The 20,035-nt window shown below is 41.5% G+C and overlaps 3 protein-coding genes across 5 annotated transcripts in view; 1 reads left to right on the top strand and 2 right to left on the bottom strand.

The window, feature by feature from the left end:
* The window catches only part of LOC130561040 (neoverrucotoxin subunit alpha-like), a 30,857-nt gene extending 24,247 nt beyond the window's left edge, over positions 1-6,610 (bottom strand). The window contains exon 1 of the mRNA XM_057345125.1: positions 6,286-6,610. The gene's annotated coding sequence lies outside the window, so the exon portion shown is untranslated. The remainder of the gene's footprint in view (positions 1-6,285) is intronic.
* Positions 6,611-6,692: 82 nt separating this feature from the next.
* The window catches only part of tbcd (tubulin folding cofactor D), a 36,851-nt gene continuing 23,508 nt past the window's right edge, over positions 6,693-20,035 (top strand). For all 3 annotated transcript variants that reach the window (XM_057345121.1, XM_057345123.1, XM_057345122.1), the window contains exons 1-13: positions 6,693-7,176; positions 7,920-7,970; positions 8,070-8,167; positions 8,247-8,348; positions 11,568-11,714; positions 12,613-12,668; positions 13,090-13,222; positions 13,887-13,932; positions 14,022-14,154; positions 14,398-14,540; positions 14,622-14,682; positions 14,838-14,912; positions 15,004-15,098. In XM_057345121.1, coding sequence (XP_057201104.1) covers positions 6,951-7,176; positions 7,920-7,970; positions 8,070-8,167; positions 8,247-8,348; positions 11,568-11,714; positions 12,613-12,668; positions 13,090-13,222; positions 13,887-13,932; positions 14,022-14,154; positions 14,398-14,540; positions 14,622-14,682; positions 14,838-14,912; positions 15,004-15,098 — 1,366 coding nt within the window. In that variant the 5' untranslated portion in view covers positions 6,693-6,950. The remainder of the gene's footprint in view (positions 7,177-7,919; positions 7,971-8,069; positions 8,168-8,246; positions 8,349-11,567; positions 11,715-12,612; positions 12,669-13,089; positions 13,223-13,886; positions 13,933-14,021; positions 14,155-14,397; positions 14,541-14,621; positions 14,683-14,837; positions 14,913-15,003; positions 15,099-20,035) is intronic.
* znf750 (zinc finger protein 750) lies at positions 15,642-19,481 on the bottom strand. Its single transcript, XM_057345124.1, has 3 exons — positions 19,264-19,481; positions 16,659-17,934; positions 15,642-16,581 (listed from the first exon to the last, which is right to left on the bottom strand). The coding sequence occupies exons 2-3, from the start codon at positions 17,888-17,890 to the stop codon at positions 15,987-15,989; spliced, it is 1,827 nt and encodes a 608-aa protein (XP_057201107.1). The 5' UTR covers positions 17,891-17,934; positions 19,264-19,481; the 3' UTR covers positions 15,642-15,986.

The raw sequence follows: 20,035 nt of genomic DNA, 5'->3' as shown, positions 1-20,035 counted from the left end.
AGTATTTGGCGGTTGTATTATTGACCGGTAAAAGCCTAAACCTTAAGTATGATGACCCAATTTTTTCCTATGTATTTCCAAGAAAAAGAACATAGTCTTTATATTCAGAACAATATGGTCGTTTCAAAGCTGAATAAAAAATGTATGAGAATTAAGTCAAAGCTCTAAAACAGACAATTAATTGCCATAATCGCAATGATTTATTAGACAATTAATCGTCAGCCAAATTTCATAATCGTGACAGCCCTAGTGCAGGCTGCATCGTATTCAGCGTTGCGAGTGGAATCAGAGTGTCAGGTCAATGGTAATCCTCTGTTTCCTCAAAATAGTCTGTTTGCAAGAAGCAGAAAGCCGTCTGCATGCAACGCGCATACAGTAAACCCAGATGTCATTTACTCTGCTGCGCATAATAGCACCAAATTAATAAAAACGCAATATATTGATCCGTGGTCTGTCATGCGCAGTGCACATATTTGATGACGTAAGACGAACGGGAGCAAACGCACCAGGGTTCGACAGAATCAAGTTGAGTCTTAAACCAAACCAACACAGCGGGGGGCGGCGGGAACAATCGCAATCAAGTTTGGACCGCAGCAAACGAGCCCAATCTGAAAACGCCCTTAGAATGTGTGTAGCTGAATTCTTATTACCAGCTGTAGGACTGTGATGAAAGTGAAAGTAATTAAGCATGCAGCTCAGTCAAATGTTTACAATCTCTGATAACCAAACACTACTCCAATGGCTCCTCCTCTTCTCTGAGGAAGGCCTCGCCCCTTTTTTTGGGTATTCCTTTGGGCGGAGGTTATTCAAAAACTCAGAATAGTGACATGTACCCGGGAAGTAACGTGTTGTAGTCCAATTTTAGCATGCCGTTCTCTGTAGTCCTTGAAAAGCGAATTCTGTTAAAGACAATATCTCTCTTGGCATTGAAGTTTGAGCTTTATCATTTTGCAGATATTATTTATGTTCTAACAGCAACATTACACACTATTGAAATGACTTAAGGGGGAACTCCACCCAAAGATAAAAATTCTGCCATTAATTACTCACCCTCAAGTAGTTTAACACCCCTAGGTAGTTTTGGAAGCTTTCTGACTCCTCCATAGATTGCAACGCAACCAAACACACGAGCCATATGACAGTGCATCTGGTGTCAGCATCGCTCGACGCATGCGCGTTCTGACCACACAGGCTCTATGTCAGAACGCGCATGTGTCGAGCGATGCTGACACCGGATGCACTGTCGTGTGGCTCTCGGGAACGCGCGCTGGAAACTAACACTCAAATCAGGAAGTTTTTTAATATAGTCGTTAGTTTTGTTTGTTTGTGCGCAAAAAGTATCCTTGTCACATTATATTAATTAATACTGAACCACCGGACTATTTTACGATGGCTTTATGCACTTGAAGCGCTTTGAAGTTTGGTTGCGTTGCAATCTATGGAGGAGTCAGAAAGCTTCCAAAACTACCTTAATTTGCGTTCTGGGGAAATACGGAGGTGCTAGGGATGTTAAACTACTTAAGGGTAGGGATTTAATGGCAGAATTTTCATTTTTGGGCAGAGTTCCACTTTAAACCACCAAGTTCTACTAAAAAATTGTGTTTAATTGTTTCAGTTAAAAAGCTGACTAAAGTACACTATTTATTTAGGATTTTGTGTGGCAATTATGTCTGCACAGAGGTTCAGCTCAAGTGTCAGTTACTACCGGATGTGTCACAACATACAGCGACATGTTCCGCGACAGAATCAGTGTTCCGCAGTAATGTACAGTGACGCTATAGCACGGTTGTTGCTAGAAGGGATACAGCTACGGCCGGAAGTGGTGCAAAATCTAGTTCTATAATAACAATAAATTACATTAGCTAACGCCTACACCTACCCCAACCCTAAATCTAACCTTACAATAATAAAAAAATATTAATCAACTGTATTCAGCGTGACAAAAATCATGCGGTATTGAAGTGCGCATGCCCAGTGGTGGTAGCTGTATCCCTTGTAGTCAAAACGTCTCCGGTTACTGTCGTAACCTCGGTTCCCTGAGAAGCGGGAATGAGACATTGCAGAGCTTCCCTTTTCCACCCTTCCCTTTTCCACTTTCTTGAAGTCTTATTGGATAACGGCAGTAAAAAAACTGCCCAATTGTCACAAGACTGGCAGTATAAATACGTTGCATAGCGACAATACCTCAGAATCTACAAATCTTGAACGCCTGCAGGGCTGATGAATGGTGAACACAGCGGTCTGCACAATGTCTCGTTCCCGCTTCTCAGGGAACCGAGGTTACGACAGTAACCGGAGACGTTCCCTTTCGAGAGCAGTCTCACAACATTGCGGAGCTCCACTGTGGGAATGTAATGCAATCCCGCCGTGTGAGTAGCAAAATCAGTCGGACCAACTGGGCTAAAACACAGCAAGCACGGGGTAATGCTGCTGCACACTGATTCAACCAATCGCGAAGTCGCCCTGAGTGCCCACAGCTGATTGGCTGAGACAGACCAATAAATTGCCAGTTCGGGCTCCTGCTAAATTTGCATATCCAAACCACAGAAATGAGCGGGCTGCGCTTTGACAGAGCAGACACCACTACAGTAAAAGCCAGCACGGAATCCCGGGCGGACATAACAGTGAACATAATAGTACACCAAGCACAGAGTCAACAACAACGCGGTAACAACTTGTGCAGTATAAGCGATCAACAGCTAGGAAAAAAAGAGCATTCAGCACTCACCGAGAGGACTTTAGACGCTAAAGAGGACACATCCAATCTGTAGAACCTGCCAAAAGTGTTCTGCGAAGACCAGCCAGCCGCACAGCATACAGTGGGGCAAAAAAGTATTTAGTCAGCCACCAATTGTGCAAGTTCTCCCACTTAAAAATATGAGAAAGGCCTGTAATTTTCATCATAGGTACACTTCAACTATGAGAGACAGAATGAGAAAAAAACCCAGAAAATCACATTGTCTGATTTTTAAAGAATTTATTTGCAAGTTATGGTGGAAAATAAGTATTTGGTCAATAACAAAAGTTCATCTCAATACTTTGTTATATAGCCTTTGTTGGCAATGACAGAGGTCAAACGTTTTCTGTAAGTCGCCACAAGGTTTTTACACACTGTTGCTGGTAGTTTGGCCCATTCCTCCATGCAGATCTCCTCTAGAGCAGTGATGTTTTGGGGCTGTCGCTGGGAAACACGGATTTCCAAAGATTTTCTATGGGGTTGAGATCTGGAGACTGGCTAGGCCACTTCAGGACCTTGAAATGCTTCTTATGAAGCCACTCCTTCGTTGCCCGGGCGGTGTGTTTGGGATCATTGTCATGCTGAAAGACCCAGCCACGTTTCACCTTCAATGCCCTTGCTGATGGAAGGAGGTTTTTACTCAAAATCTCACGATACATGGCCCCATTCATTCTTTCCTTTACACGGATCAGTCGTCCTGGTCCCTTTGCAGAAAAACAGCCCCAAAGCATGATGTTTCCACCCCCATACTTCACAGTAGGTATGGTGTTCTTTGGATGCAACTCAGCATTCTTTCTCCTCCAAACACGACAAGTTCTATTTTGGTTTCATCTGACCATATGACATTCTCCCAATCCTCTTCTGGGTCATCCAAATGCTCTCTAGCAAACTTCAGACGGGCCCGGACATGTACTGGCTTAAGCAGGGGGACACGTCTGGCACTGCAGGATTTGAGTCCCTGGCGGCATAGTGTGTTACTGATGGTAGCCTTTGTTACTTTGGTCCCAGCTCTCTGCAGGTCATTCACTAGGTCCCCCCGTGTGGTTCTGTGATTTTTGCTCACCGTTCTTGTGATCATTTTGACCCCACGGGGTGAGATCTTGCGTGGAGCCCCAGATCGAGGGAGATTATCAGTGGTCTTGTATGTCTTCCATTTTCTAATAATTGCTCCCACAGTTGATTTCTTCACACCAAGCTGCTTACCTATTGCAGATTCAGTTTTCCCAGCCTGGTGCAGGTCTACAATTTTGTTTCTGGTGTCCTTTGACAGCTCTTTGGTCTTGGCCATAGTGGAGTTTGGAGTCTGACTGTTTGAGGTTGTGGACAGGTGTCTTTTATACTGATAACGAGTTCAAACAGGTGCCATTAATACAGGTAACGAGTGGAGGACAGAGGAGCCTCTTAAAGAAGAAGTTACAGGTCTGTGAGAGTCAGAAATCTTGCTTTTTTGTAGGTGACCAAATACTTATTTTCCACCATAATTTGCAAATAAATTCTTTAAAATCAGACAATGTGATTTTCTGGATTTTTTTTCATTCTGTCTCTCATAGTTGAAGTGTACCTATGATGAAAATTACAGGCCTCTCTCATCTTTTTAAGTGGGAGAACTTGCACAATTGGTGGCTGACTAAATACTTTTTTGCCCCACTGTATGTCCTGAATAGATGTGCCCTTAGACCAGGCTCACAAAGAGGCGAAAGCCCTAGTCGAATGAGCTCTGATACCGAAGGGGCAGTCCTGTCCCTGACTCTCATACGCCAAGGTAATAGCGTCCACCACCCAGTGAGAGAGCCTCTGTTTAGAGACAGCCCGTCCCTTAGTCCCCCCCACCATAGCAAACGAAGAGCTGGTCAGACTGCAGAAACCCGGCCGTACGATCAATGTAAGCCCGCAAAGCCCTTACCGGGCAGACCGCTTTCTGAGCGTTAACATCATGCGAGGCCGAAGGCTCAGAAAACAGAGCGGGCAAGGAAATGACCTGCGCTCTGAACGGGGTAGACAGAGACTTTGGCACATAGCCCGATTTCGGAATTAATTAAATCTAATTCAGGCTAAAAAAAACTATCGAGGAAGAGGCAAACATTTAGACTTAACACTACAGTGTGTGTTCAATACAACAGGACTTTTATTTTGACAGGTTTTCTGCGAAGGCTCAAGTTTGTGTGTTTGCCAATAGCTTCACTCAAACAGTAAAGCGCTCGTAAAATAAACTCTCAGAGCAACTCTGGAGATGAAGTTCATGTGTTCATATACTCATACAGTGCAGACGCAGATAAATCCTCGACCATCACCCGTGTTGAATGTTAAACTGTGCACATAATTCACTCAGACACGCAGAACAGCCAGATGACATTGAAATAACAGGATTCCGCGTTCGTATCTAGTTAACGTACGTTACATGGACTCAGTGCAGTGCACTATTGATTATTGTTACGCACAAACAAGTGCAACCACGACAAACGCACTTCACACATACACGCAGCTCTGTCTAATGCACATATTCGGATTATTCTACTGTACATATATGTCGCACTCTCACTTGCCCATACAAAACATTCACTTCTCCCGGACAAGTGTTAATGTCGATCCCAGCAAAATATTGCCATATTTCAGGCGTAACGTACCGTTCTTTTTAAGCACAAGTTCATCGCTGTCATTTTCCTCGCTTGTCTCTATTCCTGCCATATTTATTTTCCGCTCTCTGCTTTGAGCCGCTAGGTTCACCTTTGGGCCTGCGATCTAGCCAATAGTATAATAGCACCTACTTGGCGGGTATAAAGATAGTAATGCCCCTTCTGATTGGTCCAATTTGGACAATCTAAGCATGCAACACACAAATGATTGACACATGAAACAAATTTTATTTATCGCAACTCTCTGCGATATGGATATCGCATATACTATTATCGAGGTAACGACAATTTTTCGATATACCGTGCAGCCCTAAATAAGACTTCAGGAAAGTGGAAAAGGGAAGGGTTCCCACAGCGCTAACCTCCGCAATGTTGAGAGACCGCTCTAGAAAGGGAACCCTTTAGCACGCGTTTTAAGTGACACATCTCACTATCCACTGACACATGCCAATGAAAACCGTTACCGGGTGTATCACTAAGCACAGTGGCATGTGTCAATGGGTTCCGTGCGTCAGATGCCATGTCACGTAATGTTAAAACCGCCTGGGGAAAAACATTTGCATGAACGAAATGACTCGAAAAAAGATTCGTTCATTTTACTGCACGAGATTGATCGAGTGAGTAAAATGATCCTATGACTTCCCATCAGTAACTAACGTTGCCCTTCAAACTTCCCATCACTCAAATGTTGCTTTTCCGCTCCAATCCAAAACCCTAATGTGAGTTAGCTGTTATATGGCTAGCAAGACTAGCCGTCAAATAACACACACAAAACAAACCTGTAAAGAAAAGGTTTATACTATTCCAATCAGAAAACGTTACTCATCAATCATTCATCTTTTGAAGACTGATATTTGCATATAAAAGTACTGGAAAAAACTCGTAACATCATCAGTGAAATCGATTTCAACCTACCGTCTCTCTCAGTAACGTTACTTTCTTCCTATTAGTACAACTTCTTCGGAGGTTTTATGGCGGTTGGCAAACCAGCTTTTGGTGCATTACCGCCACACTGGAGTGTGTAGCATCGATATCACTTTGATCCACAAAGTGGTTTTAGTAAGCCCAGTTAACACAAACGTAAGGAATAGTTTTGTTGTTTTCAAATCCAAAATAGTTTTAACGAACTTTCACATAATAAAAATTGCAGCTTTGCTCCATTTAAAGCAAAAAGTGAATTCAGATGCTGAGTAATTACAATAAAGGTACCGTGACAAAGTTATATTTTATTACTACAAAGTTGTTTTCTATTTTGCGTTTCCATTTTATTTGACCCTCGCGGCTCGCCGTCCGTCATCAACCGCGTCGCACAGCGCAATGGAGACCAACTGGGATGTATCACATAGCTTTCAGTGCACTCTCGCATAAGATTTTGTGTCTTTTGTAAATATTCAGTTTTAACGAAAAGACATATGGTAAATTATAGTGTATGTTTCGCACAATACAGGGTTATATTGTGAAGTTTAAAGAAAAACGAGTCTAATTCTGTGCACTAGCCTGAATCAGTCGTATCCTTTCATTCTGCGACGCTCAAAACAAACCCATTAACCCTTTTAACGTTACCGTTTTTTAATCCGTTTATGAGGTTTGATAACATCGCCAACATTACATTACTAGATCCCGTGTTTACAAAGCAGCACTTGGCGATGGAGGGTGTTTGTAACGCAGAAGAGTCAGATGTGATGTCTCAGACGTGTGTGCTGTCTGAGTTCAGTGAATGCGCAGAAGTGCGAGCTGTCATCAGCAGTCTACCCGACATCCATCACGACCTGGTCTGCAGGGAGAACACCTTTGAGAAATTCGTGGGTAAGTGTCTCCCATGTGCATGATATAGAGCAGTGGTTCTCAAACTTTTTCGTTGTAAGGCCCCCTTTGTGTTACGTGCATCGCTTTGCGGACCCCCATATGAAGACGTATAATCTTAAATTTAGAATTTTAATTAAACCAAAAACATTCAGTTATACAATGCTGGAACCTCAATTCTTTTGGTTGGTGGTGTCATTTTTCTGATGTTTGATTGCATAAAATCTATGATAAATTTCTATATTTCATAAAATGCCACAAAATCTGTGGTCCCCCTGGATCCATCTTGGGGCCCCCAGTTTGAGAACCACTGATATAGAGAATGTGAAACTGCGCCACGCCGTGTTGAATAATGTTGCGCCGTCTTGGGAGGATGGCTGCTAGTGCGTTCAATGCAGTGTTTTGTTTTTCTTGTTTGATTGGGAAATATAAGTATGGTAGGTCGGTCTTGCTGTGTTAAAAACTGCAATAGCATTAAGCAAAGTCGTTCAGGAAAAGCCCCTGGTTCTTTCACTTTCGATTTCTCCATATATCAAACAAAACAAGTAACGGTACATATCAAAACAATAATAGCAGTGGAGTATGATCCTCCCAAGATGGTGGCGCCACTGCAACATGCAACGTAGGGCGTGACGTCAGCATCACATTCTCTATTGCACAATACATATTAAATTACAATATGTTATTTCCATAGCTGTGTCTAAAGCAGTCGCTAAGTTTGTCTGCTTAATGCTTAACTTTTTCAGTAACGATGGACCGCTACCAGGAACAACCACATCTACTGGACCGTCACTTAGGTAAGAGGATTTTTTAATCCCTGAAGCTAGATGTCTAGTATTATGGATGTGATGAAGATGGATGATCTCTTTGCACACCTTACATTTATTTTTGTGCAGAGTGGATGCTGAACATGCTCTTGGAGATTATCCGCAGTGAGAAGTCGCCACCTCTTCTGGTCCATCTCTGTTTTAAATTTCTCTACGTCATCTCAAAGGCAAGACAGTGCACAGCTCTCTAAGTGTCTCATAATCTCTTTGCAGTGATACAGTGACTGAATGCTGGTGGTTTTGTAGGTCAGAGGCTACAAGGTGTTCATGCAGCTTTTCCCCCACGAGGTGTCGGACGTTCAGCCTGTTCTGGACCTCTTATGCAGACAGGACCCAAAAGACACTGAGGTAGACATGCATTCTTAACCACTCATGGTCACCACAGTATAATGAGACATAATTATTCATACCTTGTCAGTTTCTGATGTTTTTAACAAATGGAACCTTGATTTTGACGTATAGCATATGCTTTTATTCGAAACATTGAAAAGTAAGGAAAACAAACCGACTTATCTTAACAGGGAAATAAAAAGTGAAAGGAAAAGTGCTACGGTATGGCGCATAGCCAGGTTGAGGTCAGGTGGTTCCAAAGACCCATCCCTCACTGTCAAATGTCAAGAATTCATGTCAGCGTTTTTGTAATGAAAATGTGTCCTTTTAAATAACAACTTCCAATAATTCCAACTTCAGAAGCACAAAATTTGTATGGAGAGTGGGGCATTCACATAAACAGTTGAGTTAGAGCAGTGGTCACCAACCTTTTTGAGCTTAAGATCCCCGACGTCAGAATTGTTGAAAGGCAAGATCTACCATTCAAAAAGTTGAAAATAAAAACAGCCCAGATTGAACCTCCTGCTTGAGGCCTTTTATTTAGTCTATAATTGTGGGTCTATTTGAATTACCTGAAATTCGTTGTTCCACTTTTCAGATGCAACTAAGCAAACTCTGTAACATGTAGAGTTGCCACTTTCAGTGTGCCATAATGAGGTGAAAAACACCAATTTAAACACCAGTTCAAGGACTTTAATTCATACATGACATACATCATATAGATGGAAATGTTATAAATAGGCCCTAATAATAACAACAACGTTAATTATTTATTTTAAATCATTTATCTATTTACTTTTACCCGTCTAATAATGTCTTGGTAATAAGTATCTGTTTCACAAAATAGCTAAAGGTATGGAATGGGCTATCATATTAGGCTAATTGAAAACATAAATAGGATATCAGCAGGAGATGTCATCTCCCGCATGAGATAGTACTGGTGCAGTTTACCATCACTGACAGACCCGCGGATCATTCACTATTACAACTTTGTGAATAGACCGATGTTGTCTTTCAGACAAACTCAACATTAAAATGCGACGCTTTCTCACCATATCCCGTTGCTCACACTCGTAAGTTACATTCGCTGAAGACAGAGAGCCGCGATTCCAGATACGCGGACAGTATGAAACCGCGGCGCTTGCTTGCGCATCCAGTGTAAAAGCACAAAAACGCCAACGAACAAGTGACATTTTTATGTCATATGAATAAACTGTTTTTAAGCGTAATGCACCGCAACAGCATAGTGACCTCCAAATGACAGTTACGCCAGTGCATGCGCGAGTCTCATTTCGCGTTTGATCACTGACCACCGACATTAGAAACACTGAAGAGCGATCACGCGCAGTCGCGCATCACAATGAAATGTGATTAATGATAACGGTCGCATTAAAAACTCACGCAGGCCAGGGAATCATTATTTATACAGCCATGAAAAGATTAATGCAGAACTTAAAAACATACAACCACTGAATGAAGAGAAAGAGAGATGCGCTTGCAAAACTGGACATTGATCAGGCACAATATATTTGTCTCTCCATTTTCGTATTAGCCTACTTTCGGGGATCGACAAGTAACGTCTCAAAGATCGACCAGTCGATCGCGATCGATGGGTTGGCGGCCAAATGAGTTAGAGCATACAAGTATTTTAACTTATTTTAAATTAAATAATAAATGTGGGGGGAAATGACAAAAAAGGTCCACTTTTTGCAAAAAAGAACCACCCCTTCCACAAGGCTGGCTACGGTCCTGTGTTGGTGACTTTTGTGAAGGGAGAGAAAGAAAGAAGTTGAGGATTGTTGTATGTAATTAGGGGCTATTGTTCCTGTTAGTATTATTATTATTCTTAACCAATGGTAGTCTATGGTAGCCCTCTGAACCGTACGTAGGAAAATGGTGAAAATTGGCACACTCGTAGAGGTGGTAATCATTAGTCATGTGACCAAGTACGGGGTCTCTAGCACTCACTCTATAGCGCCACCAACAGTTCAAAATGCACTTTTCAAATGGCTGTAACTTTTGAACCCATTGATGTACAAAAATTGTACTCTGCATACGTCATTCCATGCCTTACACTAAGACTCCACCCATTACAGTAGCGGCCATCTTGAAAAGTACAGTATTGCATTTTTTCGCTACTAGTCCTAGAAATTGTGTCACGAAAATCGGCTAAGACTATCTTTTGACTTGTAGCGATAAAACTCTCTCTCTCTTTGGACTCTCCGGAATGGAGATTTTCGCTGTTGCTCAAAAGTTACGACGCCTCAAACTTTTCGAGGTTGACCCAAAAGTGGATCTTAGGCTGTATCTCAAAAATGTATCGATCTATCGGTAAGAAACTTGGTACGCTTCATCGACACCTCGGACTGGGGGTCCTTGCCAAAATGGGGAACAGCGCCACCTTTGGGTAGCTATTTTTTTTTAATGGCTATTTTTGCTCGTAACTTTAGAAATGTTTATCAGAAAACCGAGATCTCTGTGTCTACGGATTCCCCGTGTCATGCCGGATCGTGCGATTATGATTCTGTCACGATTGGATGATCGGCCTGTCCGCCATTTTGAAATTTGTCATCAATCGTGTTATCGTTTGAACCGTATGATATATCAACACCAAATTTGACATGCGTCACCAAATTACAGTCTTACCCTTAAAGTTTCAAGAGAGTGCCACCTAGTGTTCATGAGATATTATGCTTTAATTGCTTATAACCCTTGAACGCTGCTGGATCTAGAACGCCAACTGAGTGGCACACCTGATAAATTGCATGTCTCGGGTGCAAGAGGTCGCTGGTTCGAACCTCGTGTTGGTGTTGCGCATTTGTCAATTTGCATATATGTGCAAAAATAGTGCAAGTATGTAAACAAACTAAATGTTATGTATTTTAGTAATGAAATAAAATAAAATAAAGTGCTATGTATGTAGTGCAGCTTAAAGTGTTTTATAATACATGTAAATATATACAAACAGAAACAAGGTAAGTACAAAATGACATTCTTTGCGATTTTACTTTGTTGTCACCTATGCTTCTCAACCTGTGTGGGCATGCTGTGGGTACGCTGGGGGAAGTGTGGGCATACTGGGGGAAGTGTGGGCTGGGTAAAGTGTGGTTACGCTGGGTAAAGTGTGGGTATGCTGAGCAAAGTGTGGGCTTGGCCCCGGGGGGTGCTGCTTGCAGCTCTTGTTTATATTATTATTATAATATTGCTATTATTGTATGTTTTGTATGTTTTTATTAGACCTGGGAAACACGCTACATACTCCTCCTGTGGCTCTCCATGACATGCCTCATTCCTTTTGACCTGTCCCGCCTGGATGGCCACTTGTCCACTGACCCCGAGGTCAAAAGAGAGCCTGTCATGGATCGTATCCTATCTGTTGCCAAGGTAACGCACAGAATCACAGATCATGAAATTGATTTCAGCCATATACATGTGTACTGTGGAACTATACACTGTAAAACAGTTTATATTTTTTTTACATTTTATACATGAGACTTTTTCATCCCAGATCTTAAGAAATATATTGTAAATCTATATAAAATGCACAGTAGGTCAACAGGGTTATCTTAGCTGTTACCACTAGTCTACAAATGTTTTTTTATATAGGTGAATGCTGCTGATTGGTTAAGGGTTTGTGAGCTCACAGCATGCACTGCATCATGACATGACTAAATTATGATGCTGCTGTTTGTCATCTTCAGTGCTGCTTTTGTTGCATGTTTGAGAATGAATGATTACATTTCTACTAATTTGCTCTTGAGCTATTTGTAAACAAGATTTTTTAGTTGAATATAGTCCAGCACAAGGTAATTTGCATTTAGTGATGGCAAGACAATCATATGTGGCCAAGAGTGGTTAGAGCATGGTGCTAGCAACGCAAAGGTCATGGGTTCGATCCCAGGGGATTGCACATACTTAGAAACAAATGTATTGTACAATGCAAAGTAAGTCGGTTTGGATAAAAGCGTCTGCCAAATGCATTAATGTAAATGTAAATGTACCCTGTAAAATACACACTCTAAACAATATACATTCTAATAATAAATCGATTCAAAAAGGTCAGCTTTTGTGATTCTGTGCAGTGCAGCCAGCCATATACAGTATGTTTTGATCGTGATTTTGATCACCTTTGCAATGATTCAAAACTAGCATGAATAATGCAGTAGACAAGATACGACCAAAAAACCCAAGGCTGTAACCTCTGGTAGAACCAGTGTTATACGCTTTTGAACTTGATTGTCTTTGTTGAATCTTGATTGATCTTTGTTTTTATGTTTTTAAGTCATTTCTAGGAGTCAGTGACAAATCTCGAGATGCTGCATCTGTATTGGTGTCAAAGTAAGTTACATTTGTTCATTGTTTTCTACTAAATGTATGTGTAAGTATTGATAATATTAATATTTATTAGTTACTATGTTGATGCAGAATGAATTCAACATAATTCCTTCCTTGTATCCATTAAGTAAAGAAGAATTCTCGTTTTCCTGCTGTTATTTTGTTGCGAAACATTTTGAGTGTATTTTGCTGCAGTGTTTTGGTTAAAATTAGAAAAAAATCCATCTTTAAAACCATATTAGAACTATATCAATATTAACAAATATTGACACATACTCTGTATATAAATAAAATTGTCGTTAAGGCCTTATTAAAAAATATTTTTACTGTGGACTATATTGGTCCCAAAAAGGTTGTCAGTTTTACTTCTCAAGCAGCAGAGGGCGCTGTGTAAACACTTGTGAATTACATAACCCAAAAACAGGTTTGTGACCCGCCCAGATGTGAAGCAGAAGCATTTGGGAAATTTTCTGGACTGGTGTCTGACCACAATCTCTCAGACCAGTGAGGTGACCATGGAGGGAACTGTGGCCCTCGATGGAGCATTACAGTCACTGGTGAGCCTCAAATCTCTAGTTTTTTCACGTATCACACAATCATTTGCCCGTTTCTCCAGACTGTTGTCAGAAAGCCCAAATACCACATGCAAATTTTACTGTGATAAAAAACAGGCTTGTCGTAAGATGCCATTCAAGTCTATTTATATTGCCTCAGGAAGAGTTTGTTGATGATATGTCTTTTATGTATGTATACCTTTGTCTTTCTGACTAATCTTTATTGTTTCAGTGCCTTTTATTTACTTAAGATAATGAGGAAAATTGACTATGTTTGTTTGATATTGTATGCACTGGTGAGACATGTTGTCTTCTCTTTAATAAAACATAATATACTGGTTGCAGTCCGGATAGGTGTTGAAAACAGTCCTGATGTTGTTAAATTTTCGTAAAGCTTGTCTCTGTTTCCCGAGGCCCTCAAAACTGGCTCTGTGTGTTTGGAAGGCCCGAGGTGCTAAAACTGTCATACGTTTTGCATATGTGCTTTAATAGTGCCACAAGCCAGAGCACAGGAACATGTTCGGTGCACATTTTTAAAGACACGTTGCAAACAGGTTTATGTCAATGTGAAGTCAAATTTTTAAATGATGCATAGGTAAAACAGTGTTCAAAAGATTTCTAAAGAATCTTGCTACCGGTTGTAATCAAATGGCCTTTTTATTTCCAGGCCCAGCTCTTCAAGCATGGAAAACGTGATGACTTCCTGCAGTATGGTGTGTACAAAAATATATTTTTGGGTTAATAATATCACAGATATGTGATTTTTTTTCTGATGTTTATCTGGCTCTCATTCTTTCTGCAGCCCCTACAGTTCTTCAGTGCCTGAATCAGAAGAGAATAACTGACAGTAACCAGGCCACATTACGGAAACTGGGAGTAAAAGTTGTCCAGAGACTAGGCCTGACCTCTCTAAAACCACGTTTGGCTAAATGGAGGTAATATGCTTCACAATAGGGATGGCCTGGGGCCAGTGTAGGACAGTTTCAGCTCATTTGCCCAAGCAGACCGGTGCTACTTTGTATTCTGCTGATATAAAACAAAATCAGCATGCGAATATCAAAATTGTGAGAAAAACGTGCGAAATGGGTAAAAATGTGCGAAAAGCTTGTAATCAATTAGTTTAATGTAGAATTGTGTGCTGGTTTTGGTTTGTAAACATTTTTTATTTCATCATCCAGATACCAGAGAGGATGTCGGTCACTCGCAATGAACCTGGCTCAGTCTGCCATCACAGAAAGTGTAGAGGCTACAAAACCTGATCTGTCATTTGTCAGTCAAGAGGAAGACTATGATATACCTGAGGACGTTGAGAATGTCATTGGTAAGAGTCCAAGCCCAATTTTTATCTGTCGGTGTTGTATTCACACAATAATAAATGCTGTGATGCTATCTAATGTTGCAGAACAGCTGTTGGTTGGACTGAAAGACAAAGAGACAATAGTGCGATGGTCCTCTGCCAAGGGGTGAGAAAAAAAAGAAAAATCACAGTTTACATTTTGTATCTTGGCTAGGTTAAATAATGCACTGTAATAACTGTATAAATAGTAAATAGTATAAATAGCGACACACCGTCACTAGAATAAATGTTATTCTTGTCTTTCTCTTTAATCATCTCTAGGATCGGAAGAGTGACCGGTAGGCTACCCAAAGAGCTCGCAGATGATGTGGTTGGATCTGTTTTAGAGTGCTTCAGGTGCGTTATGACACGAACCAATGACAATTTAACTTAAGTTAACCTAACGGTGTATCTTTCATGGCATCGTGTTCATAATTCCATGGTACAGTTTCCAGGAAACAGATAATGCCTGGCATGGAGGCTGCCTGGCTCTTGCAGAGCTGGGTCGGAGAGGACTGCTGCTTCCTTCACGTCTGTCAGATGGTTGGTTTGCATTCTTTTTTAAACCATCGTTTTAGTTGACCTTAAACTTAAGTTTGTCTTAGTGTAATCACTCTTTTGCCACTTCAAACCTATATGAACTCAAAAGAAGATATTTTGAGTTCGTATCGGCTGCTATACTGTACAAAAATGTACTTATATACAATTAAATTCTAGATAAACTGACACATACAGAACCCAGATCAAATGTGATGACGCATCAATAAAATCAAATCTCATATTTTCCTGCATGTCTCTTGGCTAAACGTCATAACAATGTTTTAAGTCGTAACATTGAAAATATGTAAATGATATATTGAAAAGGATTCATCTGAATATTTTATGTTAGGCATATGAAGGAAATTCATATGATTTTGGACATGAGAGTTACTAAATGATGACTACATCATTGTATTTCTTTAAATTTGAAGAAATCACAGGAAATATGCAGTTTTTTCTTAATCTCAGCCCTTTTGTATTACCCTAACTATAATCTTGTCTAACATTCGCAAATCCCTTTGTTATACCGTACACTGTTTCTAACACATTCATAAGCAAACATCAGATACACTTTATGCAAACACTATTTAAATATCTTGTTCGACAAGCCTCTTTATTTAAAAATGCCACCACCTAGTTCCTTCTAATGCACAGTTACATGTTTTTCTAAGTGTGTCCAAGTGAACAAAATGAACAATCTGGACTGCTTTCTTTTCCAATCAGTGCAGAATATTTACAAGAATATTTAGTTCAACAGTAAACACTCCATTGACAAAAAAATTGTACAGACATAAATACAGTAGTAATTGATATATTCAGTGTAACTGCTGCTCATCATTCTGTAAAGTCTTTGTAGAGTATTGCAGATGTCCAGGCTTTCAAATCTTTGCATCAGCAGTTTTGCGACCTTTTCCTTTGAGCCCGGGCTGGTTCTTTTACCCTTGCTTTCTTGGCAGTGTGTCTCAGAGGTCTGCTTCTTGCCCGTTTTTGCCCCGGTGCTTGAGTGCCCTGTTTGTGCATGTCTGGAGTGTCCTTAGCTGGATGCTTTTCTGTGTAAGAAAGGTGTTTGATGTTCTGGCCCTTGGTCATTTCTTGTTGGCCAATGGGGGACTCGTTGATAACGTCCCTTGAGCTAGCAAGCTGACAAAGAGCAAAAGCTGCGGAGTGCCTCTGATCACAAGGGTCTAGATCTTGTTCTCTGGCTGGAGATATCTCAGAATTGGGTTCTTTTTCTGCTGTTGTGTCGGGAAGGGCTTTAATGTTGGTCTCTGCCCTGAGGCAGAGGTTGAGTGGTGCCTCCTCTAGACTACTTTCTGAATCAGAATGGAGCTCGTGCTCAGGATCATGGTGCATTGTGTTTCTGGATGTGGCCTGGTCCCTCTTCGATAGGTTGAGAGGTCCTGGCTCATCCTCTGTCTCTTCATCCTCTTTCTTCTCTGATGAAATGTCACTGCTTCTTGCTGAAACTGTGGTTGCGGGTTCATTACTGGAAAGAGAAGACAACATCCCAGTGTTATTGCAAATTCTGTTTTTTACATTCTTACCAGCCTTGCTCTTACTTACCTCTCACTATTTGGTAACACATCCTTTTGATCTTGTCCACATGGCTTCTTGGGTAAGCTGTTGGCTGCTGTGGTTTGTGCTGAAGCCCCTTGCATACCATGCTGTAATTGGCTGACTATAAGTGTCTGCCCATGGGAAGTGTGCCTTAGTGTAACAGGGACACGCTGGGTGAAATCTGCAGCACTGGGTCTGTCTGGAGACCCAGAGGCAGCACAGCCGGCTAAAGGACTCTGGCGGGTACCCTTGTCTCCTTTGTGCTCCTGGATTCCTCTGTCCTCGGTAAGCCTACTGTAAGAGTCAGAATGATTTAATTGGGCTAAATGCCCTCCATACTCTCTGGGGTAAAATCTGTTGTTGTATGCATCCAAAGGTAAATACCTAGACCTCTGGAGGGGCATGGGCAGTTCAATGTGTTGATAGAGGCTGAAGGGTAATGGTGGACCGGGAATAATAGAATGCCCATATCTGTAGTGATATGGGTGGAAAAGGGATGTACTGGGAGGGACCAGAGGTGATGGAACAAGGGGTCTCTGGGTCTCTCGGGGTGTGAGTTTGAAGGCTGTAGTGTTTGGTTGGTTTGGTAAATAATGTGTGTAAACAGAATGCAGGGGGCGTTCTGTCACCATGTATGGGGAATATTCTGGCATTAGAGGAAGTAGGGGTGTTGTGGAAGTGGGAGGGACCCAGGGTGCCATTTGATGGTAGAACTGAGGAATGGATGGTGTTGATTGATCATCTTTGTGCAGAGGGAGCGGTAGCACTTCGTTTTCACACGTTCGGGAAACCGGTGAGAAAGCTGAAGATATTTTGTTCTGTTGAGTGTCGATGTTTGAAGTTTTGTCTATAGTCTCACTAACTGGTTCAAGAACAGCATTGTTGATCTCCTTTATAGGACTTTCGGGCTTTTCCTTTGTTTCTTTACCCATTTCTGCTTGTTCAGTGTTGTTGGTTTTGTTCTTCTCAAGATGTTCAACCTCCAGGGGTGATTCTTTACTGTTTTGTAAAGAAGGTAGGTTACGTTGAGGAGCTCTAGGTGATTTTCCTGTCTGCTCCATGCGTTGAGACACCAGAGAGATGGAGTTCTTGCACAGGTTGTACTTCATATGATTGAAGAGATGAGACTTGATGTTGCAGGTGAAGGGACATTGGAAGCACTGATATTTGAAAGGCTTGCCAGGAGGTCGTGGAATGTAATGTGGTTTCTTTGGTTTTCTCCCCTGGAGGGTGTCCATGCTGGCACTCTTTTCTGAATCCAGTACTGCGTTGTGTGTCAGCCCTGTTTGAAAATAGAAAAAACAAAAAACAATTCTGTCACACCCTGTGGCAAAGCTTCTTTTGTTTATTCAGTCATTGGTGCTACATGCCGGTAACAAAAAAAGATATGCATGGTGTCTAAAACTTATCAACTTTGCATTTTTATATTAGTTGTCGGCCCTTTTGGGGCAGTCGTGGCCTAATGGTTAGAGAGTCGGACTCGTGACCAGAAGGTTGCCGGTTTGATTCCCAGGGCCGGTGGGTAACGACTGAGGTGCCCTTGAGCAAGGCACCTTACCCCTACTTGCTCCCCGGGCGCTGCAGTGATAGCTGCCCACTGCTCCGGGTGTACGTGTGTTCACTACTTGCTGTGCGTGTGTTCACTACTCTCTGGATGGGTTAAATGCAGAGGTCACATTTCGGGTATGGGTCACCATATCTGACTAATAGGTCACTTTCACTTCACTTCACTTGTGTTAGCACGATGTGCTCTAGCTGCACTTTTGAAGCCAGCACAGGCCTGTAGTAACATGCTCCCCTTTTTCAAAACCTGACGGCGTGGGAAACCACATACACCTGTTTCCCATGACCTAACCTGCAGGATATAAACTCAAGACATTTAATAGTTGTTCTTGCTTGCACTGCGAACTAGAGAAGCTGACAAAGTTATTAAAATGAAATTCATCTCTATAAAACCGTCACAAGCCAGTTGGATGTTGTTGCTTCAGAGATAGAATTAACTAGTTTTATTCAGGGTTTGTGGTGTTATTCTGCACTATAGCACAGATACACGACGGTCCGGTAAGTTTGCAAAGATTTCGAGGCCTGAAGGTTTGTATTAGCGAGCAGAAGATCTGAGAAATCGATTGCCGAGCAAGTTTTGCTGAAAGTGACTCCACCTTAAGGAACCTGCTTGTCACGTGCTGTCGCAAGAAGTGGTGGCTCAGGTTTTGCTTCACATGTTTCATACGAAGCCGCTCCCTCCTCAAGGCACAAAATAATAGGACATTTTTGTATTGTGCAATTTCTCTTTGGTCCATTACTTGACTGTTTCTTCACTTCCCTGTATGCCCTAGATTCCTAAATATCTTGTTAAATTAACATACCAAGAAACTTTTTAATTTGGTTTTTTGTTTTTCTTTTGTGTTATTTATACATACGTTGAACCCCCATAGACAAGTACCAAATATACTATAGCAGGTGCACCTGTAGTCAGTAGTAATTCAGTCCTACCCCATAACCACCAGCTACAAATACAGCATCAATTCAGCCTTTACACCTATTGAAACATGTCAGTAAAATTTAGGTTTATCAGTTACAACAAATGCAATTGAATATTGCTCAGCGTTACCTGTTAAGACTCAATGTTCTGGATGTAGGATGTTTGTTGTTGGATGTATATCCGCGGCCGACCTCCTGAAACGTATGATGGTCCTCGAGTTGAACACTTTGTCCGATATGGTTGTCTCTGAACGCAGGCGTCCGCTCGTTTAGGTGTCTGACTGGTTTGTGATAAGTCTGCTGTGTCTATCTCTTTCTGTCTGAGGTGGTGACTCTCTCTGGGGTGGAGTCTATGCCCAAGTAGAGCCCAGAGGCAGCATCAATGTGCCTGATATTAGGCAAGCCCCGAGCCACGATACGTTGCTAGTTTGCCTTCCGTCTCAACTGTTAGAGAGAAGCCACATGGACTAGAAGCCAGAGAGATCAGTTTTTGGCTTTTTTGTTTGCTAAATGGCTGAAATCGCACAGGAGTGGTACAGTTAGGTGTGAAGCAGGTTCGAGGAGGTTTGTCAGAGGGGTGTGGAGACAAACCAATGAGATTTGCATGAAGTCAAATGTGTGCAATATTTGATGTAAAATGTCTTTAAACGGCAAATCACCAATATGCAGATTATATTCTTAGCAGCCCAGTTGTGTACGCTGATCTAGGAATGCCTCATTTGTATTCCTTTGTAAGAATGTAGTGATTTGTTTCGGTGTTGTTTTTTGACTAAATTTGAACACTAGTATAAATCATAAACTTAATTAAAATGATCATGTTGCTTATCAAATGGTTATATCCTACCAAAGATGTGAAGCTATAGGTTAATATTTTATTCTCAAACTAGTGAGTTGTGGATGCC

The sequence above is a fragment of the Triplophysa rosa genome, linkage group LG11 (genome assembly GCF_024868665.1).
Source record: "Triplophysa rosa linkage group LG11, Trosa_1v2, whole genome shotgun sequence".
In the NCBI taxonomy this organism is placed as follows: Eukaryota; Metazoa; Chordata; class Actinopteri; order Cypriniformes; family Nemacheilidae; genus Triplophysa; species Triplophysa rosa.
The sequence above is the reverse complement of the archived record's forward strand: the minus strand, read 5'-3'. Positions and strand labels throughout refer to the sequence as shown.